Raw genomic sequence first — 16,473 nt, 5'->3', positions numbered from 1 at the left:
ACTCTTTGTCCTTGTCGCTGGTCAGCGTAAAGGGTCGCAGGCTTCCAAATCCACCCTGGCTCGGTGGATCAAGGAACCAATTCTTGAAAGCTACCGTTCTGCGGGGCTTCCGGTTCCCTCAGGGCTGAAGGCCCATTCTACCAGAGCCGTGGGTGCGTCCTGGGCATTACGGCATCAGGCTACGGCTCAACAGGTGTGCCAGGCAGCTACCTGGTCGAGCCTGCACACTTTTACCAAGCATTATCAGGTGCATACCTATGCTTCGGCGGACGCCAGCCTAGGTAGACAAGTCCTGCAGGCGGCGATTGCTCACCTGTAGGAAAGGGCCGTTTTTATGGCCCTATCACGAGGTATTACTTTACCCACCCAGGGACAGCTTTTGGACGTCCCAATTGTCTGGGTCTCCCAATGGAGCGACAAAGAAGAAGGGAATTTTGTTTACTTACCGTAAATTCCTTTTCTTCTAGCTCTAATTGGGAGACCCAGCACCCGCCCCTGTTTTTTTGTGTACACATGTTGTTCATGTTGAATGGTTTCAGTTCTCCGATATTCCTTCGGATTGAATGTGCTTAAACCAGTTATTGGCTTTCCTCCTTCTTGCTTTTGCACTAAAACTGAGGAGCCCGTGATCCCATGGGGGGTGTATAGCCAGTAGGGGAGGGGCCTTACACTTTTAAGTGTAATGCTTTGTGTGGCCTCCGGAGGCATAGCTATACACCCAATTGTCTGGGTCTCCCAATAGGAGCTAGAAGAAAAGGAATTTACGGTAAGTAACAAAATTCCCTTCTTCTCGCTGGCCTTCACTAGTCAGGGTGAGTTCAGAGCCAGTGAGGGCTTAGGCATGTGACGGTGCCCAGGGGAAGGACCCGTCTAGGGATATTAGGGAGTACAGTGATCACACTCAGGTGAGTGTTCGGAAGTTACCCCACTTCCTTATCACATGCTCGCTGGGTGTCCTCTCGCACCCGGTGTGACAGCGAATATCAGTTGCTCATTTATGGGGTCAACTCAAGAGCGGTGATATACAACCTCTACTTGCCTGTAACAGCCAAGATCACTGCTGTTTAACCACTTAAATGCCGAATTTCAGTGGTACAATCTCATGTAGACGTTTGGTCTGGTGCCCATTGATTTCCCGCTGCGAGGGGACCGCATGGAGCTGATGCGTTACCATGAAAGTGTAAATCCTTGCTATAGTATTGCAGTGTATGTAGCATGGTATAAAAGAATATCTCCCCTTTTAGCATTAATTCTCCTCTCTTTGCAGCGCCACCCTCTATTGCTCCGCAATCAGGGGAAAGAGCCAACAATGAACCGGGACCGCAAGCCAAACATCCGTGCCAACCGAGAGACCCCCGACCACCATCAAAGCCCAAGACGGTGTTCGAGTTGCTGAAAGAAAAAAGACTGCAGCAGTCGAAAGCCGCCAGTCGCGCTGCAGCCCAAAAGACTGTCGTGGTTACGCCGAGCATTTTCATCTCCTCGCAGATAGTGGTGAGCCAGACGCCCATGCCTGACGGACAACCCGAAAACCCTGTAGCCTCCAGCTCTTCACAAAATGGTCTCTTGCAAACTCTGCCCTTTGTGGCTACAAGCCAAGGTATGCCAACAAGCAGCATTGCTAGCAATCAGTTATCACCAGCAAGCGCCGATGAGCAAGCAGCAGATGCAGATAAAGCTGCAGGTCCCACGCAGGATGCAGCAGCCACCAATAAATGCAGTAGTATGCCATCTGCTGCGTGCACCGTGCAGCCTGAGCCAGGCATGGCGACACCACAACTGCCCATACAGCTGCTTCAAGGTGCATTGGGACCCCTGGGCAACTCCACCACTTGGATCCTTACCCCACACGGTTTGATCCAAATTCCAGTCCAAGCATTATTTCCTGCTGCACCTATTAATGAAGAACCCAGCGCTATAAAAGCTGTGGACCCTTCACCAAATGAAGCACCAGCTAGTACAAGTAGTATCGTGGTAAACCTGCATGTGCCTGAGAGTAACGGGTCGTCACCATTACAAACTGCTGCAGTTTGCGCTTCGCCTGCTGACAGTCCTTCCATGCAATTAGCCCTTACACCCACCAAAACTTATCCTGTTGTGAAAATGGCAAAAATCTTACCCCCCAATCAGCCTAATGCAGGGGCATGCAATATAGAAAACACTGAACCCCCTGCTCCAGCCCAGACCCCCACCCAAATCTCCACCAGCCGCGCCGAGAGGAACTTCGGTGACCTGAGCCTTATTTCTTTGGAAGACGAGAGCAGCGTGAGAGGCTGGATGAAGGGTAGGAGCGGCGGAGGAACGCTGAGGAGCAGCATGGCTTATTTGCCGCCGTCTTCTTGCACCCTGAAAACCTTTTCCAGGCTCCTATTGCAGAAGACGAAATTGGAAGAGCGAGCGTTGAAGCTGGTGCCTCGCGATGGAGGAGGTGAAGGGGACGCGAGTAGGAAGCAGGAGGTCCTGGACGAGCTGGTGGAGCAGAAGCTTAAAAACAATCCGGCGTACGCCCTCCTGAAGAAGCGCTTCCTCTCCGCGTTCACGTTCACAGGGTTACTCGCTGTGTTTCCAGCGCCAAATAGTGAGAGACCCAAACTCGAGGTGAAGAGCGAGATCAAAGATGAAGACAAGATGATGGAAATCGACACGTATGATAAAGATAGGCATGACGGCACAGGGGCCGAGCCCCCCAGAGCAGCCACAGCGCTACAGCCACATCAGGTAAGACCGGGACGTACCGTATTATTCATTTTATAAGACGCACCACAAATTTAGAGAGAAAAAAAAATATGAGGTCCGTCTTATAACCCGGTGGTGTCTTATTGGAGGCGGGTGGCAGCGGTGGTGGAGTGGGGTCGGAGGAGGCAGGGACGGTGCTGGAGTAGGGCGATGCTGCCATCTGTGCAGCGGGTGTCCCAGATGCTCGCTGTGGATGGCGGCGCTGAGAGGCTCTGCTGCGGTGCGCTATGGGTGCTGCTGGTCTTTGCTGTGGGCTCTGCTGCGGTGCGCTGTGGGCTCTGCTGCGGTGCGCTGTGGGCTCTGCTGCGGTGCGCTGTGGGCTCTGCTGCGGTGCGCTGTGGGCTCTGCTGCGGTGCAGTGTGGGCTCTGCTGCGGTGCGCTGTGGGCTCTGCTGCGGTGCCGTGTGGGCTCTGCTGCGGTGCGCTGTGGGCTCTGCTGCGGTGCGCTGTGGGCTCTGCTGCGGTGCGCTGTGGGCTCTGCTGCGGTGCCGTGTGGGCTCTGCTGCGGTGCCGTGTTTGCCTCTGCTGCGGTGCGCTGTGGGCTCTGCTGCGGTGCGCTGTGGGCTCTGCTGCGGTGCCGTGTGGGCTCTGCTGCGGTGCCGTGTGGGCTCTGCTGCGGTGCGCTGTGGGCTCTGCTGCGGTGCAGTGTGGGCTCTGCTGCGGTGCGCTGTGGGCTCTGCTGCGGTGCGCTGTGGGCTCTGCTGCACTGCCATCCTGAATGTCAGTGTTGCGGGCTTCCAAGAAATGGCGCCCGGAGTCGGCACATGCGCGGATTGAGCTGTCTGCTCAATCACGAGCCTAGATCTTATCTGCGCATGCGCCACCTCCGGGTGCCATTTTCCTTAAGTCTGCTGCTAGGAAATCATTGAGCTGGAGGCGGCGCATGCACAGACGAGATCTTGAGCAGAAGGCTCCATCTGCGCAAGCGCCAAATTCGGGCGCCATTATTTGAAACCCGCACCGCCGACATTGAGGATGGCCCCTCAGCGCAGCAGAGTCCACAGCACACCGCAGTACAACCCAGCGCGCAGCACAGCCTGCAGCATCGCCCCTGCCTCCTGTGACCCAGCTCCAGCACCATCCGGTAACCTATATTTGGATTTTAAGATGCACCCCTCATTTTCCTCCCAAATTTTTGGGAGGAAAAGTGCGCCTCATAATCCAAAAAATACAGTATATGAATATATCACATCCGGAGCTGCACTCAGAATTCTGCTACCCATCGTCTGTATCTGATCAGAACTAGTGCATCAAGTGTTCACTATGGAGGGGTGCAACTGTCCCTGGGGTCAGATCACCAGAATTAAGGAAAAGGCGACACTACTGTGGAGGTGCATGGTGAGCGCCGTCGTGTGCACCCCTTTATTAAGAGGACCCCATCAATCAGGAAGCAACGGCCTATACTTATAAATCGCTATGGCTTCTTTTTAGGGACATACCCCTTTTAATGATATTTTGGTCTCTTGTCTTGCTCTTTGGAAGGGAGAAATGACGGATCCTGACGACCGGCGCCCACTGCCGAATAACGAGTGGGAAAGTGTCGCTGAGAAGTTGGGGATGCGGCTGAGGAGCAGAAGAGTGTATTACTGCAGCGACCCCTGAGCGAGCGGTGCGTATACATAACGAGCGACCCCTGACCGAGCGGTGCGTATACATGATGAGCGTCCCCTGACCGAGCGGTGCGTATACATGATACCGAGCGTCCCCTGAGCGAGCGGTGCGTATACATGATAACGAGCGGCCCCTGAGCGAGCAGTGCGTATACATAACGAGCGACCCCTGAGCGAGCGGTGCGTATACATGATAACGAGCGTCCCCTGAGCGAGCGGTGCGTATACATGATAACGAGCGTCCCCTGAGCGAGCGGTGCGTATACATAACGAGCGTCCCCTGACCGAGCGGTGCGTATACATAACAAGCGACCCCTGACCGAGCGGTGCGTATACATGATAACGAGCGTCCCCTGAGCGAGCGGTGCATATACATGATAACGAGCGACCCCTGAGCGAGCGGTGCGTATACATAACAAGCGACCCCTGACCGAGCGGTGCGTATACATGATAACGAGCGTCCCCTGACCGAGCGGTGTGTATACATGATAACGAGCGTCCCCTGAGCGAGCGGTGCGTATACATAACGAGCGTCCCCTGACCGAGCGGTGCGTATACATAACAAGCGACCCCTGACCAAGCGGTGCGTATACATGATAACGAGCGTCCCCTGAGCGAGCGGTGCGTATACATAATGAGCGTCCCCTGAGCGAGCGGTGCGTATACATAACAAGCGACCCCTGACCGAGCGGTGCGTATACATGATAACGAGCGTCCCCTGAGCGAGCGGTGCGTATACATAACGAGCGTCCCCTGAGCGAGCGGTGCGTATACATAACGAGCGTCCCCTGACCGAGCGGTGCGTATACATAACAAGCGACCCCTGACCGAGCGGTGCATATACATGATAACGAGCGACCCCTGAGCGAGCGGTGCGTATACATGATAACGAGCGACCCCTGACCGAGCGGAGCGTATACATGACAACAAGCGACCCCTGAGCGAGCGGTGCGTATACATAACGAGCGACCCCTGACCGAGCGGTGCATATACATGATAACGAGCGACCCCTGAGCGAGCGGTGCGTATACATAACGAGCGACCCCTGACCGAGCGGAGCGTATACATGACAACAAGCGACCCCTGAACGAGCGGTGCGTATACATAACGAGCGACCCCTGACCGAGCGGTGCATATACATGATAACGAGTGACCCCTGACCGAGCGGAGCGTATACATGACAACAAGCGACCCCTGAGCGAGCGGTGCGTATACATAACAAGCGACCCCTGACCGAGCGGTGCATATACATGATAACGAGCGACCCCTGAGCGAGCGGTGCGTATACATGATAACGAGCGACCCCTGACCGAGCGGAGCGTATACATGACAACAAGCGACCCCTGACCGAGCGGTGCGTATACATGATAACGAGCGACCCCTGAGCGAGCGGTGCGTATACATAACAAGCGACCCCTGAGCAAGCGGTGCGTATACATAACGAGCGACCCCTGAGCGAGCGGTGCGTATACATGATAACGAGCGACCCCTGAGCGAGCGGTGCGTATACATAACAACGAGCGACCCCTGAGCGAGCGGTGCGTATACATAACGAGCATCCCCTGACCGAGCGGTGCGTATACATAACAAGCGACCCCTAAGCGAGCGGTGCGTATACATAACGAGCGACCCCTGAGCGAGCGGTGCGTATACATGATAACGAGCGTCCCCTGACTGAGCGGTGCGTATACATGACAACGAGCGACCCCTGAGCGAGCGGTGCGTATACATAACGAGCGACCCCTGAGCGAGCGGTGCGTATACATAACGAGCGATCCCTGAGCGAGCGGTGCGTATACATAACGAGCGTCCCCTGACCGAGCGGTGCGTATACATGATAACGAGCGATCGGTCCGGCTCCGTCCTCTCTATATTCATCCTGAAGCTGCGGGGTGTAGCTTACAGTCTTCACAATGTCCCAGATCCAAGGAGGAGCCGCAGAGTCAGCACACCTGCTCCACCAGGCACAAGAAGGAGCCGGGACTGCAGAGAGCAGCACGGGAATCCGAGGGTTTACCCATCATATAAAGTGCTGAGACTATACGTATTGGACATCCGTGTTAATTATTGAAATCAGTTTTCTCATTCAGTCCCATTAACATATATATATATAACCTCCGCCCCCCCCCCCCTGCTGTCTGCCTTTACTAACATGTGACAGAGCGGCCGGGGGTGCAGATCTCACTGATACCAGCGCATCCTGTACTAGGAGACACCGGGGTAACACGTCCATTCCTGACATTTCTTCCTCCTAAATCTTCCCCCATCTCCTGTGACTGATATTATTGAGAAGTGGAAGGAAACGTCCCCACCGCTCTGCGGACCCCATAACTGCAGAGTCCAGACCTCCTCTGGTCACATCAGCACAAACACTGCACACACCGGGGGCTTCATGGCCAGGCAGCTACAGCCACCGTACATCACCAAGCACAATGCCGAGCCGTACATCACCAAGCACAATGCCGAGCCGTACATCACCAAGCACAATGCCGAGCCATACATCACCGAGCACAATGCCGAGCCGTACATCACCAAGCACAATGCCGAGCCATACATCACCAAGCACAATGCCGAGCCGTACATCACCAAGCACAATGCCGAGCCATACATCACCGAGCACAATGCCGAGCCGTACATCACCAAGCACAATGCCGAGCCATACATCACCAAGCACAATGCCGAGCCATACATCACCAAGCACAATGCTGAGCCGTACATCACCAAGCACAATGCCGAGCCGTACATCACCAAGCACAATGCCGAGCCATACATCACCGAGCACAATGCCGAGCCGTACATCACCAAGCACAATGCCGAGCCATACATCACCAAGCACAATGCCGAGACGTACATCACCAAGCACAATGCCGAGCCGTACATCACCAAGCACAATGCCGAGCCGTACATCACCAAGCACAATGCCGAGCCGTACATCACCAAGCACAATGCCGAGCCGTACATCACCAAGCACAATGCCGAGCCGTACATCACCAAGCACAATGCCGAGCCGTACATCACCAAGCACAATGCCGAGCCATACATCACCGAGCACAATGCCGAGCCGTACATCACCGAGCACAATGCCGAGCCATACATCACCGAGCACAATGCCGAGCCGTACATCACCAAGCACAATGCCGAGCCGTACATCACCAAGCACAATGCCGAGCCGTACATCACCAAGCACAATGCCGAGCCGTACATCACCAAGCACAATGCCGAGCCGTACATCACCAAGCACAATGCCGAGCCGTACATCACCAAGCACAATGCCGAGCCGTACATCACCAAGCACAATGCTGAGCCGTACATCACCAAGCACAATGCCGAGCCGTACATCACCAAGCACAATGCCGAGCCGTACATCACCAAGCACAATGCTGAGCCATACATCACCAAGCACAATGCCGAGCCGCACATCACCAAGCACAATGCTGAGCGTCGGATGGAGCGGTGTAAAGCCGCCACCACTGGCCTCTGGAGGAGACGTGTTCTGTGCAGTGACGGGTCACACTGCTCTATCTGCGTCTGATGGAGGGGTCTGGGTTTGGTGATTCCAGGACTGCATTGTGCTGTACAGATGGTGGAGGAGGACAATGCTCCGGGCTGTTATCGGGGGTCTGGGTTTGGTGATTCCAGGACTGCATTGTGCTGTACAGATGGTGGAGGAGGACAATGCTCCGGGCTGTTATCAGGGGTCTGGGTTTGGTGATTCCAGGACTGCATTGTGCTGTACAGATGGTGGAGGAGGACAATGCTCCGGGCTGTTATCAGGGGGCTGGGTTTGGTGATTTCAGGACTGCATTGTGCTGTACAGATGGTGGAGGAGGATAGTGCTGCGGGCTGTTATCGGGGGGCTGGGTTTGGTGATTCCAGGACTGCATTGTGCTGTACAGATGGTGGAGGAGGACAATGCTCCGGGCTGTTATCAGGGGTCTGGGTTTGGTGATTCCAGGACTGCATTGTGCTGTACAGATGGTGGAGGAGGACAATGCTCCGGGCTGTTATCAGGGGTCTGGGTTTGGTGATTTCAGGACTGCATTGTGCTGTACAGATGGTGGAGGAGGACAATGCTCCGGGCTGTTATCAGGGTGCTGGGTTTGGTGATTCCAGGACTGCATTGTGCTGTACAGATGGTGGAGGAGGATCATACTCCGGGCTGTTATCGGGGGGCTGGGTTTGGTGATTCCAGGACTGCATTGTGCTGTACAGATGGTGGAGGAGGACAATGCTCCGGGCTGTTATCGGGGGGCTGGGTTTGGTGATTTCAGGACTGCATTGTGCTGTACAGATGGTGGAGGAGGATCATGCTCCGGGCTGTTATCGGGGGGCTGGGTTTGGTGATTTCAGGACTGCATTGTGCTGTACAGATGGTGGAGGAGGACAATGCTCCGGGCTGTTATCAGGGGTCTGGGTTTGGTGATTCCAGGACTGCATTGTGCTGTACAGATGGTGGAGGAGGATCATACTCCGGGCTGTTATCGGGGGGCTGGGTTTGGTGATTTCAGGACTGCATTGTGCTGTACAGATGGTGGAGGAGGATCATGCTCCGGGCTGTTATCGGGGGGCTGGGTTTGGTGATTTCAGGACTGCATTGTGCTGTACAGATGGTGGGGGAGGATAATGCTCCGGGCTGTTATCAGGGGGCTGGGTTTGGTGATCCCAGGACTGCATTGTGCTGTACAGATGGTGGAGGAGGACAATGCTCCGGGCTGTTATCAGGGGTCTGGGTTTGGTGATTCCAGGACTGCATTGTGCTGTACAGATGGTGGAGGAGGATAGTGCTCCGGGCTGTTATCGGGGGGCTGGGTTTGGTGATTTCAGGACTGCATTGTGCTGTACAGATGGTGGAGGAGGACAATGCTCCGGGCTGTTATCGGGGGGCTGGGTTTGGTGATTTCAGGACTGCATTGTGCTGTACAGATGGTGGAGGAGGATCATGCTCCGGGCTGTTATCGGGGGGCTGGGTTTGGTGATTTCAGGACTGCATTGTGCTGTACAGATGGTGGAGGAGGACAATGCTCCGGGCTGTTATCAGGGGTCTGGGTTTGGTGATTCCAGGACTGCATTGTGCTGTACAGATGGTGGAGGAGGATCATACTCCGGGCTGTTATCGGGGGGCTGGGTTTGGTGATTTCAGGACTGCATTGTGCTGTACAGATGGTGGAGGAGGATCATGCTTCGGGCTGTTATCGGGGGGCTGGGTTTGGTGATTCCAGGACTGCATTGTGCTGTACAGATGGTGGGGGAGGATAATGCTCCGGGCTGTTATCAGGGGGCTGGGTTTGGTGATCCCAGGACTGCATTGTGCTGTACAGATGGTGGAGGAGGACAATGCTCCGGGCTGTTATCAGGGGGCTGGGTTTGGTGATTTCAGGACTGCATTGTGCTGTACAGATGGTGGAGGAGGATCATACTCCGGGCTGTTATCGGGGGGCTGGGTTTGGTGATTTCAGGACTGCATTGTGCTGTACAGATGGTGGAGGAGGATCATGCTTCGGGCTGTTATCGGGGGGCTGGGTTTGGTGATTCCAGGACTGCATTGTGCTGTACAGATGGTGGGGGAGGATAATGCTCCGGGCTGTTATCAGGGGGCTGGGTTTGGTGATCCCAGGACTGCATTGTGCTGTACAGATGGTGGAGGAGGACAATGCTCCGGGCTGTTATCAGGGGGCTGGGTTTGGTGATTTCAGGACTGCATTGTGCTGTACAGATGGTGGAGGAGGACAATGCTCCGGGCTGTTATCAGGGGGCTGGGTTTGGTGATTTCAGGACTGCATTGTGCTGTACAGATGGTGGAGGAGGATAATGCTCCGGGCTGTTATCAGGGGTCTGGGTTTGGTGATTTCAGGACTGTATTGTGCTGTACAGATGGTGGAGGAGGACAATGCTCCGGGCTGTTATCAGGGGGCTGGGTTTGGTGATTTCAGGACTGCATTGTGCTGTACAGATGATGGAGGAGGATAGTGCTCCGGGCTGTTATCGGGGGGCTGGGTTTGGTGATTTCAGGACTGCATTGTGCTGTACAGATGGTGGAGGAGGACAATGCTCCGGGCTGTTATCAGGGGGCTGGGTTTGGTGATTCCAGGACTGTATTGTGCTGTACAGATGCTGGAGGAGGACAATGCTCCGGGCTGTTATCGGGGGGCTGGGTTTGGTGATTCCAGGACTGCATGGTGCTGTACAGATGGAGGAGGAGGACAATGCTCCGGGCTGTTATCGGGGGGCTGGGTTTGGTGATTCCAGGACTGCATTGTGCTGTACAGATGGTGGAGGAGGACAATGCTCCGGGCTGTTATCGGGGGTCTGGGTTTGGTGATTTCAGGACTGCATTGTGCTGTACAGATGGTGGAGGAGGACAATGCTCCGGGCTGTTATCGGGGGTCTGGGTTTGGTGATTCCAGGACTGCATTGTGCTGTACAGATGGTGGAGGAGGACAATGCTCCGGGCTGTTATCGGGGGTCTGGGTTTGGTGATTCCAGGACTGCATTGTGCTGTACAGATGGTGGAGGAGGACAATGCTCCGGGCTGTTATCAGGGGGCTGGGTTTGGTGATTCCAGGACTGCATTGTGCTGTACAGATGGTGGAGGAGGACAATGCTCCGGGCTGTTATCAGGGGTCTGGGTTTGGTGATTCCAGGACTGCATGGTGCTGTACAGATGGTGGAGGAGGACAATGCTACGGGCTGTTATCAGGGGGCTGGGTTTGGTGATTTCAGGACTGCATTGTGCTGTACAGATGGTGGAGGAGGATAGTGCTCCGGGCTGTTATCGGGGGGCTGGGTTTGGTGATTTCAGGACTGCATTGTGCTGTACAGATGGTGGAGGAGGATCATGCTCCGGGCTGTTATCAGGGGGCTGGGTTTGGTGATTCCAGGACTGCATTGTGCTGTACAGATGGTGGAGGAGGACAATGCTCCGGGCTGTTATCAGGGGTCTGGGTTTGGTGATTCCAGGACTGCATTGTGCTGTACAGATGGTGGAGGAGGATCATACTCCGGGCTGTTATCGGGGGGCTGGGTTTGGTGATTCCAGGACTGCATTGTGCTGTACAGATGGTGGAGGAGGATCATGCTTTGGGCTGTTATCGGGGGGCTGGGTTTGGTGATTCCAGGACTGCATTGTGCTGTACAGATGGTGGGGGAGGATAATGCTCCGGGCTGTTATCAGGGGGCTGGGTTTGGTGATTCCAGGACTGCATTGTGCTGTACAGATGGTGGAGGAGGACAATGCTCCGGGCTGTTATCAGGGGGCTGGGTTTGGTGATTTCAGGACTGCATGTTGCTGTACAGATGGTGGAGGAGGATCATGCTCCGGGCTGTTATCGGGGGGCTGGGTTTGGTGATTTCAGGACTGCATTGTGCTGTACAGATGGTGGAGGATAGTGCTCCGGGCTGTTATCGGGGGGCTGGGTTTGGTGATTCCAGGACTGCATTGTGCTGTACAGATGGTGGAGGAGGACAATGCTCCGGGCTGTTATCGGGGGGCTGGGTTTGGTGATCCCAGGACTGCATTGTGCTGTACAGATGGTGGAGGAGGACAATGCTCCGGGCTGTTATCAGGGGGCTGGGTTTGGTGATTTCAGGACTGCATTGTGCTGTACAGATAGTGGAGGAGGATAATGCTCCGGGCTGTTATCAGGGGGCTGGGTTTGGTGATTCCAGGACTGCATTGTGCTGTACAGATGGTGGAGGAGGACAATGCTCCGGGCTGTTATCAGGGGGCTGGGTTTGGTGATTTCAGGACTGCATTGTGCTGTACAGATGGTGGAGGAGGACAATGCTCCGGGCTGTTATCAGGGGGCTGGGTTTGGTGATTTCAGGACTGCATTGTGCTGTACAGATGATGGAGGAGGATCATGCTCCGGGCTGTTATCATGGGTCTGGGTTTGGTGATTTCAGGACTGTATTGTGCTGTACAGATGGTGGAGGAGGACAATGCTCCGGGCTGTTATCAGGGGGCTGGGTTTGGTGATTTCAGGACTGCATTGTGCTGTACAGATGATGGAGGAGGATAGTGCTCCGGGCTGTTATTGGGGGGCTGGGTTTGGTGATTTCAGGACTGCATTGTGCTGTACAGATGGTGGAGGAGGACAATGCTCCGGGCTGTTATCGGGGGGCTGGGTTTGGTGATTCCAGGACTGTATTGTGCTGTACAGATGCTGGAGGAGGACAATGCTCCGGGCTGTTATCGGGGGGCTGGGTTTGGTGATTCCAGGACTGTATTGTGCTGTACAGATGCTGGAGGAGGACAATGCTCCGGGCTGTTATCGGGGGGCTGGGTTTGGTGATTCCAGGACTGCATGGTGCTGTACAGATGGAGGAGGAGGACAATGCTCCGGGCTGTTATCGGGGGGCTGGGTTTGGTGATTCCAGGACTGCATTGTGCTGTACAGATGGTGGAGGAGGACAATGCTCCGGGCTGTTATCGGGGGTCTGGGTTTGGTGATTTCAGGACTGCATTGTGCTGTACAGATGGTGGAGGAGGACAATGCTCCGGGCTGTTATCGGGGGTCTGGGTTTGGTGATTCCAGGACTGCATTGTGCTGTACAGATGGTGGAGGAGGACAATGCTCCGGGCTGTTATCGGGGGTCTGGGTTTGGTGATTCCAGGACTGCATTGTGCTGTACAGATGGTGGAGGAGGACAATGCTCCGGGCTGTTATCGGGGGGCTGGGTTTGGTGATTTCAGGACTGCATTGTGCTGTACAGATGGTGGAGGAGGATCATGCTCCGGGCTGTTATCAGGGGGCTGGGTTTGGTGATTCCAGGACTGCATTGTGCTGTACAGATGGTGGAGGAGGATCATACTCCGGGCTGTTATCGGGGGGCTGGATTTGGTGATTTCAGGACTGCATGGTGCTGTACAGATGGTGGAGGAGGATCATGCTTCGGGCTGTTATCGGGGGGCTGGGTTTGGTGATTCCAGGACTGCATTGTGCTGTACAGATGGTGGAGGAGGATAATGCTCCGGGCTGTTATCAGGGGTCTGGGTTTGGTGATCCCAGGACTGCATTGTGCTGTACAGATGGTGGGGGAGGATAATGCTCCGGGCTGTTATCAGGGGGCTGGGTTTGGTGATCCCAGGACTGCATTGTGCTGTACAGATGGTGGAGGAGGATCATGCTCCGGGCTGTTATCGGGGGGCTGGGTTTGGTGATCCCAGGACTGCATTGTGCTGTACAGATGGTGGAGGAGGACAATGCTCCGGGCTGTTATCAGGGGGCTGGGTTTGGTGATTTCAGGACTGCATTGTGCTGTACAGATGGTGGAGGAGGACAATGCTCCGGGCGGTTATCGGGGGTCTGGGTTTGGTGATTCCAGGACTGCATTGTGCTGTACAGATGGTGGAGGAGGACAATGCTCCGGGCTGTTATCAGGGGGCTGGGTTTGGTGATTTCAGGACTGCATTGTGCTGTACAGATGGTGGAGGAGGATCATGCTCCGGGCTGTTATCAGGGGTCTGGGTTTGGTGATTTCAGGACTGCATTGTGCTGTACAGATGGTGGAGGAGGATCATGCTCCGGGCTGTTATCAGGGGTCTGGGTTTGGTGATTTCAGGACTGCATTGTGCTGTACAGATGGTGGAGGAGGATAATGCTCCGGGCTGTTATCAGGGGTCTGGGTTTGGTGATTTCAGGACTGCATTGTGCTGTACAAATGGTGGAGGAGGATAATGCTCCGGGCTGTTATCAGGGGGCTGGGTTTGGTGATTTCAGGACTGCATTGTGCTGTACATATGGTGGAGGAGGACAATGCTCCGGGCTGTTATCAGGGGGCTGGGTTTGGTGATTTCAGGACTGCATTGTGCTGTACAGATGATGGAGGAGGATAGTGCTCCGGGCTGTTATCGGGGGGCTGGGTTTGGTGATTTCAGGACTGCATTGTGCTGTACAGATGGTGGAGGAGGACAATGCTCCGGGCTGTTATCAGGGGGCTGGGTTTGGTGATTCCAGGACTGTATTGTGCTGTACAGATGCTGGAGGAGGACAATGCTCCGGGCTGTTATCGGGGGGCTGGGTTTGGTGATTCCAGGACTGCATTGTGCTGTACAGATGGTGGAGGAGGACAATGCTCCGGGCTGTTATCGGGGGGCTGGGTTTGGTGATTCCAGGACTGCATTGTGCTGTACAGATGGTGGAGGAGGACAATGCTCCGGGCTGTTATCGGGGGTCTGGGTTTGGTGATTTCAGGACTGCATTGTGCTGTACAGATGGTGGAGGAGGACAATGCTCCGGGCTGTTATCGGGGGTCTGGGTTTGGTGATTCCAGGACTGCATTGTGCTGTACAGATGGTGGAGGAGGACAATGCTCCGGGCTGTTATCGGGGGTCTGGGTTTGGTGATTTCAGGACTGCATTGTGCTGTACAGATGGTGGAGGAGGACAATGCTCCGGGCTGTTATCGGGGGTCTGGGTTTGGTGATTCCAGGACTGCATTGTGCTGTACAGATGGTGGAGGAGGACAATGCTCCGGGCTGTTATCGGGGGTCTGGGTTTGGTGATTCCAGGACTGCATTGTGCTGTACAGATGGTGGAGGAGGACAATGCTCCGGGCTGTTATCGGGGGGCTGGGTTTGGTGATTCCAGGACTGCATTGTGCTGTACAGATGGTGGAGGAGGATAATGCTCCGGGCTGTTATCGGGGGTCTGGGTTTGGTGATTCCAGGACTGCATTGTGCTGTACAGATGGTGGAGGAGGACAGTGCTCCGGGCTGTTATCAGGGGGCTGGGTTTGGTGATTCCAGGACTGCATTGTGCTGTACAGATGGTGGAGGAGGACAATGCTCCGGGCTGTTATCGGGGGTCTGGGTTTGGTGATTTCAGGACTGCATGGTGCTGTACAGATGGTGGAGGAGGATCATGCTCCGGGCTGTTATCAGGGGTCTGGGTTTGGTGATTCCAGGACTGCATTGTGCTGTACAGATGGTGGAGGAGGATCATGCTCCGGGCTGTTATCAGGGGTCTGGGTTTGGTGATTCCAGGACTGCATTGTGCTGTACAGATGCTGGAGGAGGACAATGCTCCGGGCTGTTATCAGGGGTCTGGGTTTGGTGATTCCAGGACTGCATGGTGCTGTACAGATGGTGGAGGAGGACAATGCTCCGGGCTGTTATCGGGGGGCTGGGTTTGGTGATTCCAGGACTGCATTGTGCTGTACAGATGGTGGAGGAGGACAATGCTCCGGGCTGTTATCAGGGGTCTGGGTTTGGTGATTCCAGGACTGCATTGTGCTGTACAGATGGTGGAGGAGGACAATGCTCCGGGCTGTTATCGGGGGGCTGGGTTTGGTGATTTCAGGACTGCATTGTGCTGTACAGATGGTGGAGGAGGACAATGCTCCGGGCTGTTATCGGGGGGCTGGGTTTGGTGATTTCAGGACTGCATTGTGCTGTACAGATGGTGGAGGAGGACAATGCTCCGGGCTGTTATCAGGGGGCTGGGTTTGGTGATTTCAGGACTGCATTGTGCTGTACAGATGGTGGAGGAGGACAATGCTCCGGGCTGTTATCGGGGGGCTGGGTTTGGTGATTCCAGGACTGCATTGTGCTGTACAGATGGTGGAGGAGGACAATGCTCCGGGCTGTTATCGGGGGTCTGGGTTTGGTGATTCCAGGACTGCATTGTGCTGTACAGATGGTGGAGGAGGACAATGCTCCGGGCTGTTATCGGGGGGCTGGGTTTGGTGATTTCAGGACTGCATTGTGCTGTACAGATGGTGGAGGAGGATCATGCTCCGGGCTGTTATCGGGGGGCTGGGTTTGGTGATTCCAGGACTGCATTGTGCTGTACAGATGGTGGAGGAGGACAATGCTCCGGGCTGTTATCAGGGGGCTGGGTTTGGTGATTTCAGGACTGCATTGTGCTGTACAGATGGTGGAGGAGGACAATGCTCCGGGCTGTTATCAGGGGGCTGGGTTTGGTGATTCCAGGACTGCATTGTGCTGTACAGATGGTGGAGGAGGACAATGCTCCGGGCTGTTATCGGGGGGCTGGGTTTGGTGATTCCAGGACTGCATTGTGCTGTACAGATGGTGGAGGAGGACAATGCTCCGGGCTGTTATCGGGGGGCTGGGTTTGGTGATTTCAGGACTGCATGGTGCTGTACAGATGGTGGAGGAGGACAATG

At 55.2% G+C, this 16,473-nt stretch overlaps 1 protein-coding gene across 2 annotated transcripts in view; it reads left to right on the top strand.

Annotated features, from left to right (window-relative positions):
- The window catches only part of SNAPC4 (small nuclear RNA activating complex polypeptide 4), a 133,212-nt gene that overhangs the window by 86,324 nt on the left and 30,415 nt on the right, over positions 1-16,473 (top strand). For both annotated transcript variants that reach the window (XM_075324738.1, XM_075324740.1), the window contains 2 exons: positions 1,268-2,718; positions 4,218-4,344. In XM_075324738.1, coding sequence (XP_075180853.1) covers positions 1,268-2,718; positions 4,218-4,337 — 1,571 coding nt within the window. In that variant the 3' untranslated portion in view covers positions 4,338-4,344. The remainder of the gene's footprint in view (positions 1-1,267; positions 2,719-4,217; positions 4,345-16,473) is intronic.

The sequence above is a fragment of the Anomaloglossus baeobatrachus genome, chromosome 9 (assembly GCF_048569485.1).
Source record: "Anomaloglossus baeobatrachus isolate aAnoBae1 chromosome 9, aAnoBae1.hap1, whole genome shotgun sequence".
Lineage (NCBI taxonomy): Eukaryota > Metazoa > Chordata > Amphibia > Anura > Aromobatidae > Anomaloglossus > Anomaloglossus baeobatrachus.
The sequence above is the reverse complement of the archived record's forward strand: the minus strand, read 5'-3'. Positions and strand labels throughout refer to the sequence as shown.